Source organism: Lycium ferocissimum, chromosome 3, assembly GCF_029784015.1.
Source record: "Lycium ferocissimum isolate CSIRO_LF1 chromosome 3, AGI_CSIRO_Lferr_CH_V1, whole genome shotgun sequence".
Classification (NCBI taxonomy): domain Eukaryota; kingdom Viridiplantae; phylum Streptophyta; class Magnoliopsida; order Solanales; family Solanaceae; genus Lycium; species Lycium ferocissimum.
The window spans coordinates 5,221,729-5,241,729 of NC_081344.1; the positions used below are offsets into that span (position 1 = coordinate 5,221,729).

Consider the following 20,001-nt stretch of genomic DNA (forward strand, 5'->3'; position numbering starts at 1 on the left):
TCTGAATCTTGCACCCCAAACATGATAATATAATGGCGGGTTCTAGCAATCAAAGAACAGATAATATGAAAAAATTCACTAAAACTCAAAACAATGAGATGACATACCAATTGTAGGAATGTTTGGACTAAGCAAGATAATGCTTCTAACAAATAACAACTAGACCTATATGCATGCAACTAGACCTATATGAGAGAAACTTGCCAACCAAATTCTGAGTTAGCTCTTGACTAATAACAATAACTAACAAATAGTGAGGAGCAAGACAAGAGAAGCTGACACATTATTACAGGTATGTTGAGCTATCTTACATAATTGATAAACAAAGAGGGTGTTCATAGTATATTGAACATAGAATAACATCATAACAAAAGCAAATATGTATGGATACTCAAAATTTTAGCAATTACCTAAAGCCGTGCTTGCTTTATTTTGCACCACTCGAGAACAAGAAAATTCAAGTCCCAACATTAACATGGTTATGGATCGCAGAGGGATTTGTGTGAAACATAAAGTGTTTTCTTCCGTTAAGTTTATCCGACAACAATCGCGTTTTACTCCAAGCCTAGTGGACCTTCTCTTCTCCACAAGCATTTTAAAGATTCTTCGCACATCACCTCTTGGTTTCACATCAATCCTTCAGCGACCCACAACCATGCAAAATGAAGAGAAAATAAAGCAAGCACGCTCTAGATAAACTGCCAAAATAAAGAAATAAAGGTAGCATATTTCAAAGGTCATGGAAACTCACACAACACTTTGTGCCAAACAAATAGACATTCCAAGCATTTAATTCTATCTCACAGCAAGCAAAGTACCCAAACATTGACCATATAACGGCTAATTCCAAAGATCAAACAGAAACAGATAATGAATAGACTCAATAAGAGTTGATCCAATGGAACATTGATAGTATATTACTTTACCTTAATATTAGCAAGCATATAGAGAAACTTGTTAACTAAAATCTCAATTAGCTCTTCAGCTCATACCTTTTTCTAATCAATGCTCTTTAGCTAATACGTAAACAAACAAAATGAGAACAAGAAAAGACTAGCTAATTATCTTGCATAATATATGGTGTAAACTAACTTCTTTATGCAAACAATGTATTGAATATTGCAACATGAGAAGTTGGATTTTAAAATTATTTTTTAAGAATAACCCCTCCTTGCACTTATATCAATTGGACCGTTAGATGCACTTAACAACCATGAAACTGTCAACTCAATAACAATGTGACTAAGGCAAATATGTTACAGCATGTGAGCACTGAAAACATGCAAAGGTAGGGGTAAGGTCTACGACACTGGGTATATTATTGTTATATCTGAGCATACTCAAAGATTTACCATTTATCTAAAAACATGCCTTCTGTATTTATGAGGACAAGAAAATTCAAGTCCCAAAATAAACATGGTTATGGATAGCCGAGGGATTCACGAGAAGCATACAAGTGTTTCCTTCATTTCTCCACAATGACTTCTTTAGATTATTTGCATTAATCCTTCTGCTACCCATAACCACGTAAAAATTCTGAAAAAGTATAGAAAGCATGTTCCAGATAATCTGCCAAAATCTAAATAAACATAGCAACACTAGCTCTATTATAAAAATCAAGAACTATAACTTCCTCCAGCAACCAACAACAATGAAAATTATGAGGAAAAAAAAAAAGATAGAATGCTCCAGATATAATCTAAATAAGCATATAGCAAATATAGTTCCATTAAACAAAATGAAGGATCACTTTCTCCAGCAACCAACAACAATGAAAAATAATGAAAGCATGGTTTAGATATTAGCTTAAATGTAAATAAACATAGCAAATATAACTCCATTAAACAAAATAAACAAGGATAACAATGAAAAATTATGGAAAAATAAAAAAGCAAGCTTCAGATATTAGCTTCAATGTAAATAAACATAGCAAAAATAGCTCTATTCAAAAAATGAATAAAGAGATAAGGATAACATAAGATGGGGTGGCGGCTGAGTGAAAGAAACCCTAGTTTTGTGAGATGCAAAATTGTGGACTAAAGGCGAGATATAAATAGAAAGAAACTTTTATATAAAATTGCAGGTCATTAACCAAAGTTGTACCTAGGTTCGTTTTCATCCCTTATATGTCTACTTTTGAGCATCTTTAGTCTCTTAAGTTTGTTAATTTGTACGCATTTGGGATTAAAACTATATATGCATTCACGTGGATGTGGGACTTATTTTGAGGAATAGATTGTTGAATGTATAAACAAAGTTTTAAAGGTTTGCGTCTTGTATGTATATAAAATATAAATGTGAAATACAGAGAGGGGTTTTATGTGTACGTACGGAGAATAGCATAGTCCTGCATCGTTGTATGCATCTTTAGTGGCAAATGATTGTATTGTATGTTGTATGTATAGATCTAGATCGTCGACTTCTTCTTTTTTGTATGTATGTTCATTGTATTTCGTTGTATGAGGACATCGTTGTCTTCTTCAACTGTATGTTGCTTGTATCTTCAATAGCAGACGATGGGTTGCATTTGTATATTTAAGTATGTCTTTTCACTATATTTAGGCGTACCATTAATGGCGGACAACTGTATGTTGTATAGATGTAAAATTATCCCGTGATTTTTGCGTATCCTCGCGATTGTATGCACCATACAGGTTGTTAGGCACGCACATACAGCCTATCGTGACTGTATCCAGCGCGATTGTATGCGTTTGATGCAGCGAAATTGAGTGAACACATACATCCTATCATGAGTGCATCTAGCGAGACGGTATGCTTTGATACGATAAAATTGAGCGAACGCGTATAGGTGATACAAGCGAAAAAAAATAGAACATTGGTAATTAGGCAAACTATAGTTACCTATGGTAATTAAGCTCCAAACTATAGTGCTTTATGAGATTTTCTCTACAATGAATTATAGCCCAGGTCATCTAACTCTTACTAAATTTTACTGTAATTTCTTTATTTGTTCACTTATAATTTATTTAATTAACCAAACAAGACTAATAAAAGTTTTTTCATTTACAATAATTATGTATAACATATTAAGCAAATCAAGTATAATTTTTTATTTAAATATTTTGATAAGGTTTATGAACTGATTTTGCCACCCCAACTAAACACATCGAATAAGAGGAAGAGACGGCGGAGTAGCAAATTTGCTAAGGAGATAAATTGATTCCACTAATAACTTGTACTACTGGATAGTAAGTATAAAGTAGTTTGTTTATAACCAACAACAATGCCTCAATTTCAAGTAGGTTGTCAAAGTAAAAGAAGATTGGTAAAGAAAGAAAAGGAGATTAGTTTAACAAGAAGATAAAGTAAAAATGTTGGGTAAATAATTCAACAGAAAAAATGAATTTAACCTCAACAAAAACTCCTGCTCAAAACATGCCAAAAAGAAGAGCAATATTTCTTCCCATCTTTCTCTACAAAAATTGTCCTCACAGATAATAAAATACTTGAATCTTTTATATCCGAAACTAAGAATAAGTGCAGTATTATAATCTCTACAAGGTCTTTCAATAACCCCAGCACTCCTCCAAGCTGCAAATGGGGGATTTGGAGGAGCCTCAAATTCAAGTGTAACAATCTGCAAATAATGAGGAACTAATGAGGCCGCATATACAGAGAATGCTGTCCACATATTGAAGAGGTGACTTGTGTGTATGCAAAAGAAAATCAACCCGGCATTTAACTTTGCATTATCAACACAACGTCCTGGTTTCTGATACAAACCTCTGCATCAGTCATTGATTTCTTGTATAGACTCCTCATAACTAATACTTGTAAAACTTATGTGAAAAATCTAAGTATTATTTTATAAGAATGTATATTAGAAATACCAAAATGAGATAATTCTTGACTTCAGCAGCAATATATGCATAACAAAACCCTATATTATTATGCACACTATAACAAAAATTCACGTATTATTATCTATATAACTATCTACAAACGATACAATCCGTAAGTTTCCATCACATTCAAGAATCTGCAAAGGCCAGCCCACTTTACCCTAGTCACTGTACCCACTAATACTTTGTGACAATACGAAGTGGGTGAACCCGTGTTGTGCCCCTGCATATTCTGCTACAAAGCTACACCCACAGCTAAATATCTGTGACCAGTGACCATCTAATCAGTGAAACATCACAAAGAATCCGAGCAGCTTTAAGTAAAGTGTACCAGGATCGAAAAGGATTTTCCTATCTACACTAAGGAGTTAGTTAAGAACGGGGGAGGCAAAAGCTTTGCAGTACAATATCTGTGAAAAGGTTGCCATGTCCAGAAAAAAAAAACATATTCCAAGGCATACCAAAAGCCTTTTGAAGACTTAAAGAAGTGATCAATGCTGAATTCCTAAAATTTTCAACTTCTTTTTTCTTTTTTTTGGAAATTGGTAACTTAAAATTTTCAACTTTAGAGACACCATTACAACTAAAAGTGTAAGAGTTCATGCGTTAGTCACTGCTAGTAAAATAAAATGATCTGGAGAATATTGCACCACCCAACCAGGGTTTCTACAAAAATGACACCCATGCACATGTATTTTAGCTATTGCTGCTACTGGAATAATTATGATCAGCAGAATACACCACCACCCAAAAAGGGATAAAACAAAAAAGACATACACACAGGTATTTAGCTATCAATGCTTCCAAGTATTTTGTTTATTGAAAAGGATCAACGCATCCAAGTACAACCGTTTTGAAAGTGTTCTATACAACTTTCAAAAGTATCAAGAGTCCCCATCCAATGGATAATAATAACAACACTTCAATATTTTCTTTTACAGCAAATACTTAGACACTTCGTTTTTACTTCAGTCTCTATGCCTTGCAAAAGCCATGTCATCTAATAGGTACCATAGAATTAGTTTGTCCTAAAAACACACAAGAAAAAGCCACCTAATTTTAACCATCACGAGAAAAATATAAGGTAAAACAAAATAAAGTTGCAAAATCTCTGTAAAGATGGAGAGCATAAGATACCAGCATATCTAGGTGATACTAAATTCAAGTTGACCTGATCAACTGCCTCCCTTCTGCTTGAGTGTTATCTTGTCTCCCAAGCTAAGAGCAATTCCTTGGGTTTTGCTCCTTATCCTAATGTAACCACTCAGCTTACTATCTGCTTGTTTCTCGATGCTTACATTCACCAAAGCATCCTCGCCAAACACACTCTTTGCGTACAAGTTAGCAGCAAGAAACCCGCATTCCCCTTCCAAAGCAGACCTGGAATTATGCAGCATATACAGTGTCAATAAAACCATGCATCACTAGGACAATATTATGCATGCATATACAGTGTCAATAGAACCATGCATCACTAGGACAAATGATATTGCTCGATATATCCAAATGCGTAACAGAACATGAACTGAAAGGCCATTCTGGATCTTGAATCCATTATTTTAGCAAAACTCATATGAAGCAGTTCAATTACATTCAACAGTAAAAGAAAACAATGGTACAATAAAGAAACTAAACTAAACTACTATTTCCCCTAAATAGTAACTTGTCCCATCCAATTTGAAACAGCTTACCAATTTCCCCGTGATAAAGTAACTTGTCCTATCCAACTTAATATTCTTTCATGATTTCTGAATATACACCAATACCAACATTTTCGGGGTGCCAAACATAAAACATGTAATAAGTGGAATAGCCAGATTTCCCTGATACACGGTTCTAACGACTTTTGAGTTATGACACTAGGTATCATTTGGAAAGCTCCTAGGTCTAAACAGCAAGTCAGCAACCATGATACTAATGGTACTTACATCCTAAAGGCCGCTAAGAAGAGTACTCCTAATCCAATCAAAACCCAGTCTTATGCAAACACCACCACAGACATGAAGAATCAATTCAAGTACTTCCACATTTTCATGCAGGTCAAACGCATTCTTCGTAGTTCGTATACATCAAAGTACATCAATTTATCTGTCATGGCAAATAATAAACACCAAGTCAAACAAAATTTGTTTGTCATCGATAACGAAGTTCTAAGTTTTGCTCAGCAGAGTAATCCTGCAGCAACAAGTCTTGTTATAACCGATATTACCTTGCTTTTTTTTTTTTTTTCCTTTTCTTTTAAAAATCTAGTCTCCAAAATTGTCGCAAAACAAGTTTCCTGTATCACAACTTTGGACTCTACAAAATAGAAAATGCCAATAATCTAGAACAAGATGGTATGGATATCAATAATAACATCAAAAATCAGTAAAGGCAGACATAACAACCAAACACCAACTGTCCACACTTTTAGGCAAGCGGATAACTTACAGCGCAGTGAGGCACTTCATGTTGGTTGATATGATTATATGGTCAAGGAATTCTTTTTCATCTTGAATGACAGTGTTGACAGCAACCTGCAATTTAGAATGTTAGTGGCTCACTCGCAAGTACTTATAAATATAACTCATGCAGTCATTGCTCCACTATTTTGATGGTAAGACATACAAGAGTCTACTCCAAAGTTTAGAGGCCAAACAGAGCATTGATTAAATAAATTAACTCCATAAACAAATTAAGATCTACAACATTAACAAGACCCATTAGCTTGAGAACTAGATTGTTTTCAAAACATTAATAACCTATAGAAGTTTTTAGAAAACCTATGTGTAACCTAAAGTTTGATGCCACAAAAACCACGCCATAAGATTGGAAGTCATCAAAACAACAAAAAGCTATACCAAATCTTAGCTTTCAATTCTCCAACTCAAAATGAGTAGAATGCTAGGACAGGAAGAACTATTCGATGGTGGTAAACAGTCAAGGAATAGAATACCTTGTTTTCCCACTCAAATTCTGCCCACATGGTTCTAAAAGCAGCATCACTGCACACTGCAGGGGATATATAATCCATGATGTCAATATGGATGTCATTTAGCACAACCACCATCCGGTCAAACACATTCGAAGTCTCATAAACAATGTTCCCAAAAATGACGCCAGTCTCAGTTGAGGACACCTTGATGTTTGCTTTTATCTGTTTGCTTGATTCAGGACCAAGAGTATAATTCTGTGGACGCTCAACAAGTTTAAGATCACCCATCGTTGCCAATTCCAAACATAAATTCTGGAGGGTCTCTTTAGTTCTATTAATAACTGTCACATCTAGGACAATATCATAATGATGAACTGTCACGTATGCTTCAGCATAAACAGGGTCACTAAATCCTGTGAGTTGCAGAACCCGGTTTAGTTTATTAGCATCAGTCTCATCCTTGACAAATTCTCCAGTGGCACGTTTCAAATCATCTTGGACTGCATCTTCCAACTCCAGCTGGCTCATGCCCTGGCAAACAGAAAAAATTTAGGACATGGAAGAGCAAATTTCTCCCTGCATTGAAGCACCAAAGAACCGAACAACAGCTCTAATTGACGAGCTCTGGCATTATGTAAACACTACTTAAGAAACATATAATTGAGGAAAACAGAAAAAATTCAAATGCAAATGTTCGAGTTAAACTCATTGTTGTTCCTTTTGGTACGTCGTCAACCCCCGCCCCCTTTTCCCCGAAAAACAACAAGCTAATTTTGTTTGGAGTGATCTGCACTCGACTATAGTCTTTCACGAAAAATTGAAATCCGAGCTAGTATTCATATTTAATAAAAAAATTGACATTGAATGCTTAAAGAAACTTATGCAATGTAATTTGCATGACTCTCTTAATGTAGATTGAAACAGTAGTCAAAGAAACAAAAAGTCAAACTTGAAAGCTGTGGAAAAGCTGGAATAAGCTATGGCCGTTCTTGGATGGTGAAAATAGCACCTAAAGCACATTTCTCAGAAGGCCTGAGACAGGAAGGTGGGAAGCTGAGATAAAATAGCAAAGAAACCTGCATCCATGCAAGGCCCGTGCAGCACAATGAAGACACCATTGGGATTACACATAAAACCCTCATAAAACATTTCATGGTCAGTTAAGATAGTTCTCACAAATATATTAACTGAAGTATAAGAAAAGAGCTAGAGGCGACCTCCTTGTTAATCAAAACACATAATGTTCAGATAGAAGATTCTTTCTTTCTATTTATGAAAATGTAATGAAATGTTCAGATTGAAGGTTCTTACCCTCCTACTCTTCAAATGGTAGAAATCAATGAGGTCATCTGGCTGAGAGTGAGAAATTTGAGCCTTTGCTTTGATCTCTTCTGTCTCTCGCATCTGCTTATCAGAAAGCATTTTAACAAAACTCTCATGGCAAGAGTTCAACCAGATCTTCCTGACCTCGTTGCCAGTGTTACAGAGCAATCTTACGCACAGAACTATCCTATCATAGGAATCGTTATCAATTGGGTGTGGAAGAGCTGAAGACTGCCCTAGCTGTATCATTGAGACCATGATCAGTAATGCATTAGTTGTTGCTTTGTTCACTTCAGCTTTGGATGGTTGAACTTCTTCCAATCTCAAAATGAGCTTAGTCAGGGTGCAAGCAACAACTGCCCCAAGGAAGAAATCACCAGTCAGCAGGAGGGATCTCAGATTTCCAGCAGTCAAAGATCCTTGAACTACGGTCGGGGGTGAAAAAGCAGTTTCAGAGGCAGCACTTTGAGTAGCATATGTCCCATCAGCAAGGACAGCAGGTCTTCTAGACGAAACAGTAGTGGAGTTTATTGGCTGAGACTTTTTCGAAGAATCATTAGCTTCGCCTTCCTCAGAAGCTGAATAAAATGGTAGGTCTCCAAGGCACTGCTTGATAGTTGCAATGCCACTCTCAACTTCAGAAAGAGATAGACAATACTCTCCAATAATCCAAAGGGCACATGAACAAACACGTGCCGCTCGAATTTGGTAGAACGTATCCAGTAGCCTTGTAACAATGGAAACCCTTAATTTTGGATTTGTTTCAATAATCTCACGGACAAAAACAACCACATCAATTGCAGAAGCGACATTGTTATCTCCCAAGAAGTCCATCAACAGATGAACAACTGTGCTTGCGACCTCAGGGAACTTCACGGCACATGAATGGATGGCTTGGATAAGCATTTGACGGTACTCACCATTCTTCTCAAGTTCACCGCTCTGGGTTTTCATAACTTCTTTCTTAAGTGTGAGAACAACCTCATTGATATTCCGGGGGGTGATCAACTCAAGAACAATGTCAAGTGTTTTTCTCCTGATATCAAGATTGGGGCTTGAAAGCGCTCTGAGGACATCCATTATCATATCAACCATGATCTCCCTATGAGAAGATTTCAATTCATTCAGTCTATCAAGCACGATAAGCTTCACATTGTTGTCACTCTGAGATTGTAGAAGTTGACAATAGGTATTGGCTGCAGCTCTTATGGCAGTTGGGGCAGAAGACAAAGAAACAAGAGTTCCAGCACATTCATAGACAACACCAGCAGAAGGAGCATTGAGCAGGGATATAATTATCTTGATGTACTTCCCTTTCTCCCCTTTGTTTGTCCTGCAAACTTTGCGGACCAAATCCAAGACAACCATTTGAAGTAAGTCACTCCAATCAGATACTCTTTCAACATGGGTCAAGAGATACTTGACAGCACGTTCCTGAGCACATTGGAAAAGCATCAAAAATGCATTCCTTTTAGCTGACGGATCCTGCTCCGTGGTAAGAACGTTCTCAATCTTTTCTGGTGCATCTGCCAGGAGCTGCTCGCCCTGTGGAAGCTTGTAAACAGCCATCACAGCAAGAATTGCATTCCGGCGAACATACGGATGCCGGTGCTCCAAGTTACTCATAATAGATGGAATTAGAGGTTCAATTATATCAGCCTCATTCAGCCGGCAAAGGAATCTCAAAGTAACTCCACGAATGTACTCATTTGAATGCTGCAAATTATTCCTCAAGTTCTGACAAATTAGGATCATTTCAGGAAGCACACGCCCCTTAGAATCGGTCTTCTCAATAATCTCCAAATACAGAAGTAGCAGCTTTTGAATCGTGTGATCTTCAGAGGGCAAAACATATCTAATAATAGTAATAAACAGTTGGGGTAGGGTTTCACCATTCAACAAAAGCATGACAGCTTTCTTCATGGCATCAATCTTGGCAGGAACATCGCTCCCTTCAAGGGATTCCTTGATCTCGTTGGCAAGAGCTGGTGTGCCCTTATCAAAGTGTATCAGCAAAGAACAGGACTTCTCCATTTTATTCTAAGGTAGCTTACCTGAAACTTAAACTTTCCCATAAGTTTCAAGATGACATATTATAACTTTGACAAAAGAGAACAAAGTTGCAACAATCACAAAAAGAGTCCAACTTTTTTTTGTTAAAGGTAACAACAAAAAAAGAGTCCAACTTTTGTTTAGTTGAAGCAGTTAAATTACTCTTAAGCAGTTCTATGTAAAGAACTATTTATGCAACATCGATTCTTTGATTATAAAAGAATAAATCCTTGCAAAAGAGGGATTGAAACCACAAAGCTATCCAAAATACAGGAACACCTAAATGAAAATCCTTATAAGAAAAAATGAACAAGTTAATGAAATTGCAAAAGAAAAAATTTGGAATGTTAACACTTTTTTTTTTTTTTGGGAACAAGGATTGAACTTTTAACAATGTTTTTTAAATTACCTCATATAAAAGAACCAATGTTTGTTAGATTCATAAAAGATGTTACTAGCAGAACAAGAGAGGGTTATGCGATTCAATCACTACAACCTAGTGCCGAAAATGCAGGTAAAACGTGATGAATTAATCAATATATCAACAATGCTGCAAGTAAAATGTGATCATCAATTAATCAATATATCAACAATGCTTCTCAATTCTAAATTAGACAGTACACTATATATAAATCGGACACCCATCGAACTCTATTTCAAAACCAAACTAAATGATAAAAATTGAACCACCCCATCACTCTATATCAGTAACAAGATCATAAAAACACATTTTACTCATCTAATTAAACAACTACTCTTCCTAAATACATCACCCAAAAATTAATCAAAATCATTAATGCTCAGCTTAACATAGGCGGATCTAACCCTTCTGTTTTCAACTCGGATCATATATACATTTTTAAAAAACAAACATAACAGCATACACCACTTCTAAATACTAAATTGAACAAGAAAAATAGCCCTAATAATCAAAATTTGGTAATGCAAGAAGACAATTAGAACACATAACAGATCTAGAATGGGATATAATAGAGTGATTGATCGAAACAGAAATATAAAGATTAGATAACAAATAGGACTTACTCAGATTGATCGAAGAAATGGTTGGATCAAAATGGTGATGTTGTGGGAATTGTGGGTTTTTAAGGAGAAAAGTTTGGTGTTCTTTCTCAGATCTGCGAGATCCGCAGAGTGAGTTATGTATGTTGTAATGTAATGCAACGAGTCTGGAACAAAGCTCAAGTACAACTTAGGGAAAAAAAAAAATTAATTATTACTCCATCAGTCCATTGCATATGTCTCAATGTTAAGTAGGCGTTTGGTCACGAAAATCAAATATTTTTCACTTTATTTGAAATTTTGGGTTTGGAGTTAGAGTTGTATTTGATTATAATTTCGCAAATAATAATTGGTTGTTTGAATGTATTGAAAGTGAAAAAAGTGAAAATAAGGTTTTAGGTGTTTTTCAAATTTCAAATACAGTATGATTGTATTTGGAATTTTCACGCCCAAATGCTGATTTCCAAAAAAAGTGAAAAATTCTCATGGCCAAACGGCTCCTAATATAAAGTTTATTTTTTTCATCATATCGATATAAGAAGAAATGCAACTTATGGTAATTTTTGTATAATTTTTGAATATCTAAATTTTAATTTTAGAATGTTAAGTTGATCTAATCCACTTTAGGCTCAAAAATTAATTAAATTCACATTCGTGAAGCGAAAAGTGTCACATCTCGGGACGGATGGAGTAAGAAAAAAGAAATATTACAAAAAATTTGTTGATTAGCTTCATATGAAAATAAAAAGGGGTTGTTAGGCCATGCAATCTAGACTTCAAATTTGAAGCTTTGATTTGAAATTTGTGTTTATATGGCATTGGTGATGGATGAATTGATGCGACATGTTTAAGGGAAGGTGTTATGGTGTATGGTATTTGCAAATGACATAATATTGATCGACGAGCCACATGACGGAGTTAACTATAGACTGGAGAGCTAGAGGTAAACCTTAGAGCCTAATTAAGACGTCAGGTTGAGCAACACTAAAATAGAGTACATGAAGCATAAGTCTAGTGACACATCACAAGAGGTGGATGGGGAAGTGGGGATTAATACTCAAGTCATCCCTAAGAGAATAAGCTTCAAGTATCTTGGGTCTATAATCCAAAAAAATGGCGAGCTCGATGAGGATGTCGCACATATTATTGGAGCGGGTTGGATGAAATAGATGTTCACATATGGTGTTCTATGTGATAAGAATGTATCATTGAAACTTAAAGGTAAGTTTTATAAAGTGGTTGTTAGACCGATTATGTTATACAGGGTTGAGTATTGATCAGTTAAGAACTCTCATATTTTCAGGAGACGAAGGTAGCAGAAATGAGGATACCTAGATGGAAGTGTGAGCAAACTAGGAGAGACAAGATTATGAACAAAGATAGACATGGCAAGATGAGAGTGGTCGTCGTGGTAGATAAGATGCGGGAAGCGAAGTTGAGATAATTTGGGCATGTATAGAGGAGAAACACAAATGTTTGGTGATGAGGTGTGAGAGGTTGGCAGTGATAGGTTTAATGAGAGGTAGAGGTAGATTGATGAAGAATTAGGGAGAGGTAATTAGACAAGACATAACATGTCTTCAGCTCATCGAGGACGTGGTCCCTAAAAGGAGAGCATGGAAGTCAATAATTAGGATAGACAGTTAGTACGTAGTCGGGTGATTTCTCTTTTCTCAGTGTAGAGCATTGTTCTAGCATGAAATACCCATCTGGTCCCTTACCTATATTTTCATTATTATGCTAACATTATTTTATTCTTCAATTCTATTACTACTGTTGTTTCTTTTACTTTAGTTATCCTTATTAGTTTGATGTCATTATTTTCTGTCTTCAATATTTTTACCATATTTTTCTACTATTGCATTTTTTTGAAAACTTTTATGGAAAACATGTTTTAGGCGATGGTCTACCGAAAACAACCTCCTTACCTCACAAAAGTATGGGTAAGGTCTGCGTACATACCACCCTTTCAATACCCTGCTTGTGGGACCACATTAAGTATGTTGTTGATTTAAAATTTATTTATAAAATTTGAACAAAACTTCAACTTTAAATTGAAATCTTGATTTCAAAATTTAGATTCACCTAAAGCCCACAAAGGGTAGAGTCTCAATTCCAAGTTTTTGATTTTAATTTTCTAAAAATTTAAAACTAAATGCTTGAGTTTATATTTTGCAAAAATAAACTCATAAATTTTAAAATTTATGAAAAAGACCCATACTCGATGTGAAAAAATTATTCATACCATGTGGAAGGATTATATTGAAGAATAGCTACTTACAATTATTGTTGATTTAGTGGACCAACTAATCTTTATAAAATTATGTGTATTTGAATGTTTGTAACAACATGTAATCGTAAACAATAATATAAAAGATAGAGATATGTCAGGTATTATGATACCTTGCTTATGAACTATGATTTACTCATTTGTTAAGAGCGTACAAGAGTTGGGGAATTTTTGATAGTTTTCACAAATTTCGGAATTTTCATGTTTAAAAGGAAAAAATACAACTTAAAAGTCAAATATATCCAAACAATTTTTTAACTTCAAATCAATAATTTTAAATTCATATCCAAACACCTACAAAATCTGTATCACCTTTCGTTATCTTTTTTATGCAAAATTTACACTTAGAAATATAGGCACTTGAACTGTGGCATTGAATATTTGGAATTTTATTTTAATGCTTTGATATTTTTATTAATGTTTCTCGGCCTTAATCTTTGATCTAAATATAAAAGTTTATGAGTAATATTAAGAATTTTTCTATTTATTGAAATTACAGTGATGGTAAGTATTCCTACATGTTAATTAGGAATTTCGGGTCTGAATCTTGAAAATAAAATCGTCTTTAGTAAGGAGCGTTTTACCCTTATGGTGAAATTTCTCAGCTCTAATTCAAATTAATCAAGCCCAAAATCAATACCGGACACTAGGTACAAAAGAACTTCATCAGCATTTTAATGAATTTTGATTGAATATGTTCAAAACAGGGTTCATAAAAGGATACAAAATTAACCAGTATGCTTAGGAGACTTCTCCACAAATCATATGTGAGGAACTAATCAGCAGAATTATTTCAAGAACCTATATATGCCAACCGCAATTCGGAAAATTATCGTATGACGTAATGGTAAAAGGACTTCCAAAATACAAATTACATCTCCGTACCAATTTATAAATCTAAAGTGCTGAAATTTTAGCCTCTTTGGAAAAATTTCGATAAATTTCGAAAAATTTGTTCCAACATTTTTCTGAAAACAAGTGCGGCAGTTTATACATTTTTTTTTCCCCACAAAAATAAGTAAACCCATTTGATCAACAACAACAACATAGTCAGTATAATTTCACTAGGTGGAGTCTGAGAGGGGTAGAATATACGCAGACCTCACCTTTACCTTGTAAAGATAGAGAAACAGTTTCCCATAGACCCTCGGCAGGAAAAGGCATCAGGTTCAATTTCTGAATTATTCAAGATAAAGTTTTTATTCAAATAGATGAGGAATGTGTACTTTTTACTATGATTTCATAATAGTTTTCACTGCTTCACCTTCCCTTTCCTTTCTTAGCCAGTTCGGCACCACTAAACTACTCTTTCCGTTCAATTTTACTTGTTCAGTTTAAAAAATTAAAAGATAATTTATTACTTTAAGCCTATTTTATTCTAATTATTAAGTACTATGGCCCCATTTGGACATGATTTGAAACCAGTAATTTGAAATCAAGTTGATTTGAAGTTGAAGTTTTGTTTGGACATGCAATTTGAATTTCTTAAGTTGTATTTTTTCTGATAAGCATGACAACCCCACAAGTTGTAAAAACTATCAAAACTTTCCAAGTCCTTATACAATCTTACCAAATGAGCAAACTATAGTTCATGACAAAGTTAATAAGCTACTAGAATTATTTTTTTAAAAAAACTACAACACTTATTGATTGAACTTTAGTTCAATAAAAAGGAAAATTGAACACAAATTGTTGTGTAACTACTCTTTAATGTAATCCTCCACATGATACGGACAATCTTCTCACGTCGAGCATGCATTTTCGATTAAATGACCGAGAAGACGAACCAATATTGTTATTTTGAGTCAAGTTTTACATCTAAAAATATATCTATCAACTTATGGATCTTTTTCTACAAAATATAAATTTACTGGTCAATTTTTATATTTAAAAAAAAATAAAAAATTGAAATCCCAATTTCGAATCTCAAATCCTACTTTTTGTAGAATTTGAGATTTGAAGTTGAACTTGAAATTTTGTACAAATTTCATAAACAAATGCTAATATGAAATCATGCTTCCAAATCCTATGGCCAAACAACTAATATAGTTGTTTTCAATTCATTTTCCAACACATAATAATTAGGTGTAATTAAGTAGTTAATATCAATATTTTAAAGGGCAAAAAACATATATGTACATGATAAGAGAGCGCGATATTTTTCAGTTAACAAAATATATCAATAGACGTTTTACTATACGAATTAGGTAAATTAAAAACAAGCAAATAAAACACGGGGCTTATTTTATCCACGTTCTCTCTCCATTCAAAATTTAGAGATAAGCCCCATTTTCTCAACTTTTTGCTTGGATTTAAAATCTCTTTAATTTAGAATGTACCTAATTTTCTCCAACAAAAAAATAAAAATAAAATATATTGATAAAAAGTTTAAAAAATATGTATAAAACACATGATTAATCTTATAATTTTTATAGATGTAAAAATTGTATGTGTATTTTGATTATTATAAAACATATAAATTCTATAAAACATGTATGTATAAATTTTGAGAAAAATATATAATAAATGTAATTGATTTAAATTTTGAGAAAAAAGTTATTATGAGATGCAAACTAGATTCCATACAAAGTTCATACTCTTAGAAAACTAAATATATATTAATTGTTGTATGCAATAATAAATTCGTTATAATTTCTATGTATGAAATATATATAATGCATGTATATTATGATTATATATAGTATATATAAATTTATACCTCAAAATATGTATAGAAAGAAAGTATATATGTTTTCAACATTTTTTATCATATATAATTTATGATTTTCAAAACACACAAAATCATATATATCTCCTCAATTTTTATATACAATTAATACACAAAGTAATAAAAAATACTTTGTAATATTGGTTTGAAAATTTATAAACTATGACAATTTTAGGGGGGGGGGCAGAGAGAGAGAGAGAGAGAAATATTTTTGAACATTAATGACAAAATTTGGCTATGTATTTTTTTAAAAGCCTAAAAATGTTAAGTGATATTCGGTATACTTTATAATTTTGTTGATATGTTTTGTAAATAATAAATATTTTGTAATATAGAGTCTTAAATAGGTATTGTTAGGTTATTTTGAGTTATTTTAAAAAGACGTTTTCTTTACGGGGCGAGGCGTAATAGATGTAAGCTCCATGGATCTTAAAATTTTTAATTTATAATGTAGAACACAAAAAAATAAAAATAAAATATATTGATAGTTTAAAAAAATTAAAACACATGATTAATGAATTTCATAGAAAACAAAACTTCTAACATGATTTAACAAGTATAAATAATGCAATGATTTAAAAGTTATTATGAGATGCAAACCAACTCTAACCTCTTAACTTTCAAACAATAAAAGAATCACAATTTCTTAATGCATACTACTATCATATATACTATGCAATTTACCTCCCTAAAAGAAAATAATCAAAACTTTATCATATTATGATTAAAACCTCACTCCTCCGTGACAAAAATAAAATTATTTTCAAATAGCAAAATAATAAACTATGACAATTTTGAGGCATCGAACAAAAACGTGAACATTAATGACAAAATTTGGCTATGTATTTTTAGAAGAAATGTTAAGTGATATTCACCCTCACAGTGTTGTCAAATAATAAATATGCAATACTACAGTTTGTTATTTGAGTTACTTTCAATCGTCTTATTTCTATAGATGAAAAAAACTATTAAGCATCATTCATTTAATAAAGAATTATGAGAGTCGATAATGTTAATAAGAATTTCATTTGTGTAAAAATTTCTTATGTAATTTATATACATTTTGTGAGAAGTAAAATTGCCTTTTATTTTGGTTAATATGAATTTTTTTTTAAAATATATATACTAAGTAAAACTACTTAAAATCCTCTAATAATAATAAAAAATTCACATAAGAAAGAGACGTTTTTTCTTGCCCATGTTAGGCTCTGACACTCTCTTCTTCACGTTTTATTACTTGACCCCCAAGCAACCAGCCCCATCCCTTTCCAATTCACCATAAAAACCCTCTCAAAATCACTCTCTCACACTTTTATCATCTTCTTCACTACTAGTATTAAACCCCACAATATTTTCAACACTCTCTCAACTACACTTCAAATTTCCACACATTATAAGATCAAAGTATAAAGTTTTCAAATGTCGGTGTTTCCAGTGATATTTTTTGATGGAGAACGAGAAATCAACATCGGTAACATTAGAATTCAACCGACACTTGTTTTCAAGCCATTTCAGTTAATACTCAGTGAGAAAATCGGAATTTCGCCTAATCAGATTTCTATTTACTTATGTGATCGTAATCGGAAAATACCTGTTACAAGTAAAGCGAATTTCGCTTTGATTTCACGTGAGAAGAATTGTTTTTTCCTCGTGATTTTGAAGCGTAGTAGAAAAGCAAGGAATAGAAAAGTGAAGGAAAATGTGTTGTTTCCACATGAATTTAATAGAATTATGCATAAGGAATTGGTGAGTATGAATGAACGAGTACAAAATTTGCATATTCAAAGGGAGAATTTTGACCTGTTGATGAAGAAACCGGGTCCGGATCCGGGTCAGGTGTATTTGGATAGTCCGAATTCGTTTCCGAGGATTGAAGATACTTTTCCGAAGAAGAAAGGAGTATGCTATGAATGTGAAAATACGACTGCGTTTCATCACTGTAAGAATGATGCTGTAATTGTTGGTTTGTTTAGGAGCCGGTCTGGACCGGTGAACCGGCCAGCAAAATGAGACCGGTTCGGCTTTGTTGTGTATAGAAGTGGTATGATCAATTGTGGTGTGGTACATGATAAGGAAATACGTACCCATTAGTTAGCTCCTAAAAAAAGAGCTAAATAGATATAGGATAGGAAGAGTCTAGAGATGAGTATCAAAAGTGGTAGAAATTACAGACATGGGAAATGTTGATTACATAGTAAAAATGGCTTTGGATAAATACATTTGAGTGGTGCAAAAATATTACTACTATGCTTATTGTGAGCATTTTCTCCCTTTCCTTGCCAATTTATATTAGTGTGCATAAGTTTAACTCATAATTTTTATTCTCGTTTAATTATAGTACGTTTCTTGGATTGCTTGAATTTCTTTTCTTGAGCTGAGCGTCTATCGAAAACAATCTCTTTACCTCCCAAATTAGGGGTAAGATATGCGTACACTATACCTTCCCCTAAGATCTCACTTTATGAGATTATACTAGGTGTGTTGTTAAATTATAGTGTACTCAAATTAATGTTTGATTAAAACGAATACAAAAAGGAATAAGGGGCACATAAAATTTCCCATAAGTAGCTCTAACACAACTTTATTTCCCGTGTGTTGCATCATTGTATCAATACGTTTAATGGGATGAATATGGTGTTTCTGTGAAATCGGTTAGCCTTTCTTGTGTACAGAATTAGGCAGAAGTGGTATGATCAGTTGTGTTGGGCTACATGGTAAGTGGACACGTACCATTAGTTAGCTCTAAAATAGGAGCTAATTAAATGGATGTAGGATAGGAAGATGGGTATCAAATGTAGAAATTACGGACATGAAAAATGTCAATTACATAAATGGCTTTGGATAAAAATACGTTTGAGTGGTTAAAAAATTATGCTTATTGTGAGCATTTTCTCTTTTGCCTTACCTATTTATATTGTGGCTTAAGTTTAGCTCATAATTTTCTTTCTTGTTTAATTATACTACTCAAATTTAATTAAAAGGAATACAAAAAAGAAGCCAAAAAGAATTAAAGGCCACATAACAACATTTCCCATAAAAGAGCTTGTGTAAAATTTAATTAGAGTAGATTTCCGTGTTGGCCTTGTGTACGGAATACAGAATTAGGCAGAAGTGGTACGATCAGTTGCTTTGTGGTACATGGTAAGCAACACGTACCATATGTTACTTAGCCCGGAAAAAAGAAGAAGTGCTAAATAGATAAAGGATAGGAAGCTAGAAATGAGTAGCATAAAATAGAAATTACAGACGTGAAAAATGTCAATTACATAAATGGATTCTGGATAAATACATTTGGATTGGTGTACAAGTTCGCCACTATAATCTTGTTTTCCCCATTTTTGGTAAGTTGGGATTTGGAGTAGAGAAGCTGGAATGAAAGCATTGTAATTCTCTGGGGACTTACCTGCAAGTTTTCGTTATGACTTATTATGAGCTATGCTTATTGTGATCATTTTCTCTTTTTGCCCATTTATATTGGTGTGCATAAGTTTAACTCACATTTTTCTTTGTCGTTGACAAAATAATAAGGGCCAGATCAAATTTCCCATAAGTAGCTTTGACACAACACTTTATACTGGTGTTTGGTTGGTGGGATAAGGATAATAATTTCAGGATAAGATGTGCGATTATTTTATCTCGCATTTGGCTATAGGTATTAATTAGTCCCCGAATTATTTTATCCCATCCCGCATACCAAACGACCCCTAAAAGAACTTATATCCTGCAAACTTCCCGTGTTTTACCCATCTTGGTAATGAAATAAATGAGATATCTCATCTTTAACTAAAGGTTTCAAGTTCAAATAATTTGA

General features: G+C 33.5%; 1 protein-coding gene across 3 annotated transcripts; it reads right to left on the reverse strand.

Moving 5' to 3' along the window:
• Positions 1–3,344: 3,344 nt before the first annotated feature.
• Positions 3,345–11,360, reverse strand: LOC132049416 (coatomer subunit beta-1). 3 transcript variants are annotated; one of them, XM_059440214.1, is made up of 6 exons: positions 11,197–11,360; positions 8,089–10,154; positions 6,799–7,308; positions 6,294–6,379; positions 5,035–5,243; positions 3,345–3,598 (listed from the first exon to the last, which is right to left on the reverse strand). In XM_059440214.1, the coding sequence occupies exons 2-5, from the start codon at positions 10,132–10,134 to the stop codon at positions 5,039–5,041; spliced, it is 2,847 nt and encodes a 948-aa protein (XP_059296197.1). In that variant the 5' UTR covers positions 10,135–10,154; positions 11,197–11,360; the 3' UTR covers positions 3,345–3,598; positions 5,035–5,038. The 3 variants fall into 3 exon arrangements, with proteins under 3 accessions (XP_059296197.1, XP_059296196.1, XP_059296195.1); XM_059440213.1 differs by having other exon boundaries at positions 5,001–5,243; positions 8,089–10,160; XM_059440212.1 differs by having other exon boundaries at positions 5,001–5,243; positions 11,197–11,359.
• Positions 11,361–20,001: the final 8,641 nt, after the last annotated feature.

Coding starts and splice junctions, on each gene's coding strand:
- LOC132049416 (XM_059440214.1), bottom strand. CDS start 10,134: ATGGAGAAGTCCTGTTCTTTGCTGATACACTTTGATAAGGGCACACCA. Junction 6,380..6,798: donor AATTTGAGTGGGAAAACAAG/GTATTCTATTCC, acceptor TCTAAATTGCAG/GTTGCTGTCAACACTGTCAT. Junction 5,244..6,293: donor ATGAAGTGCCTCACTGCGCT/GTAAGTTATCCG, acceptor GCATAATTCCAG/GTCTGCTTTGGAAGGGGAAT.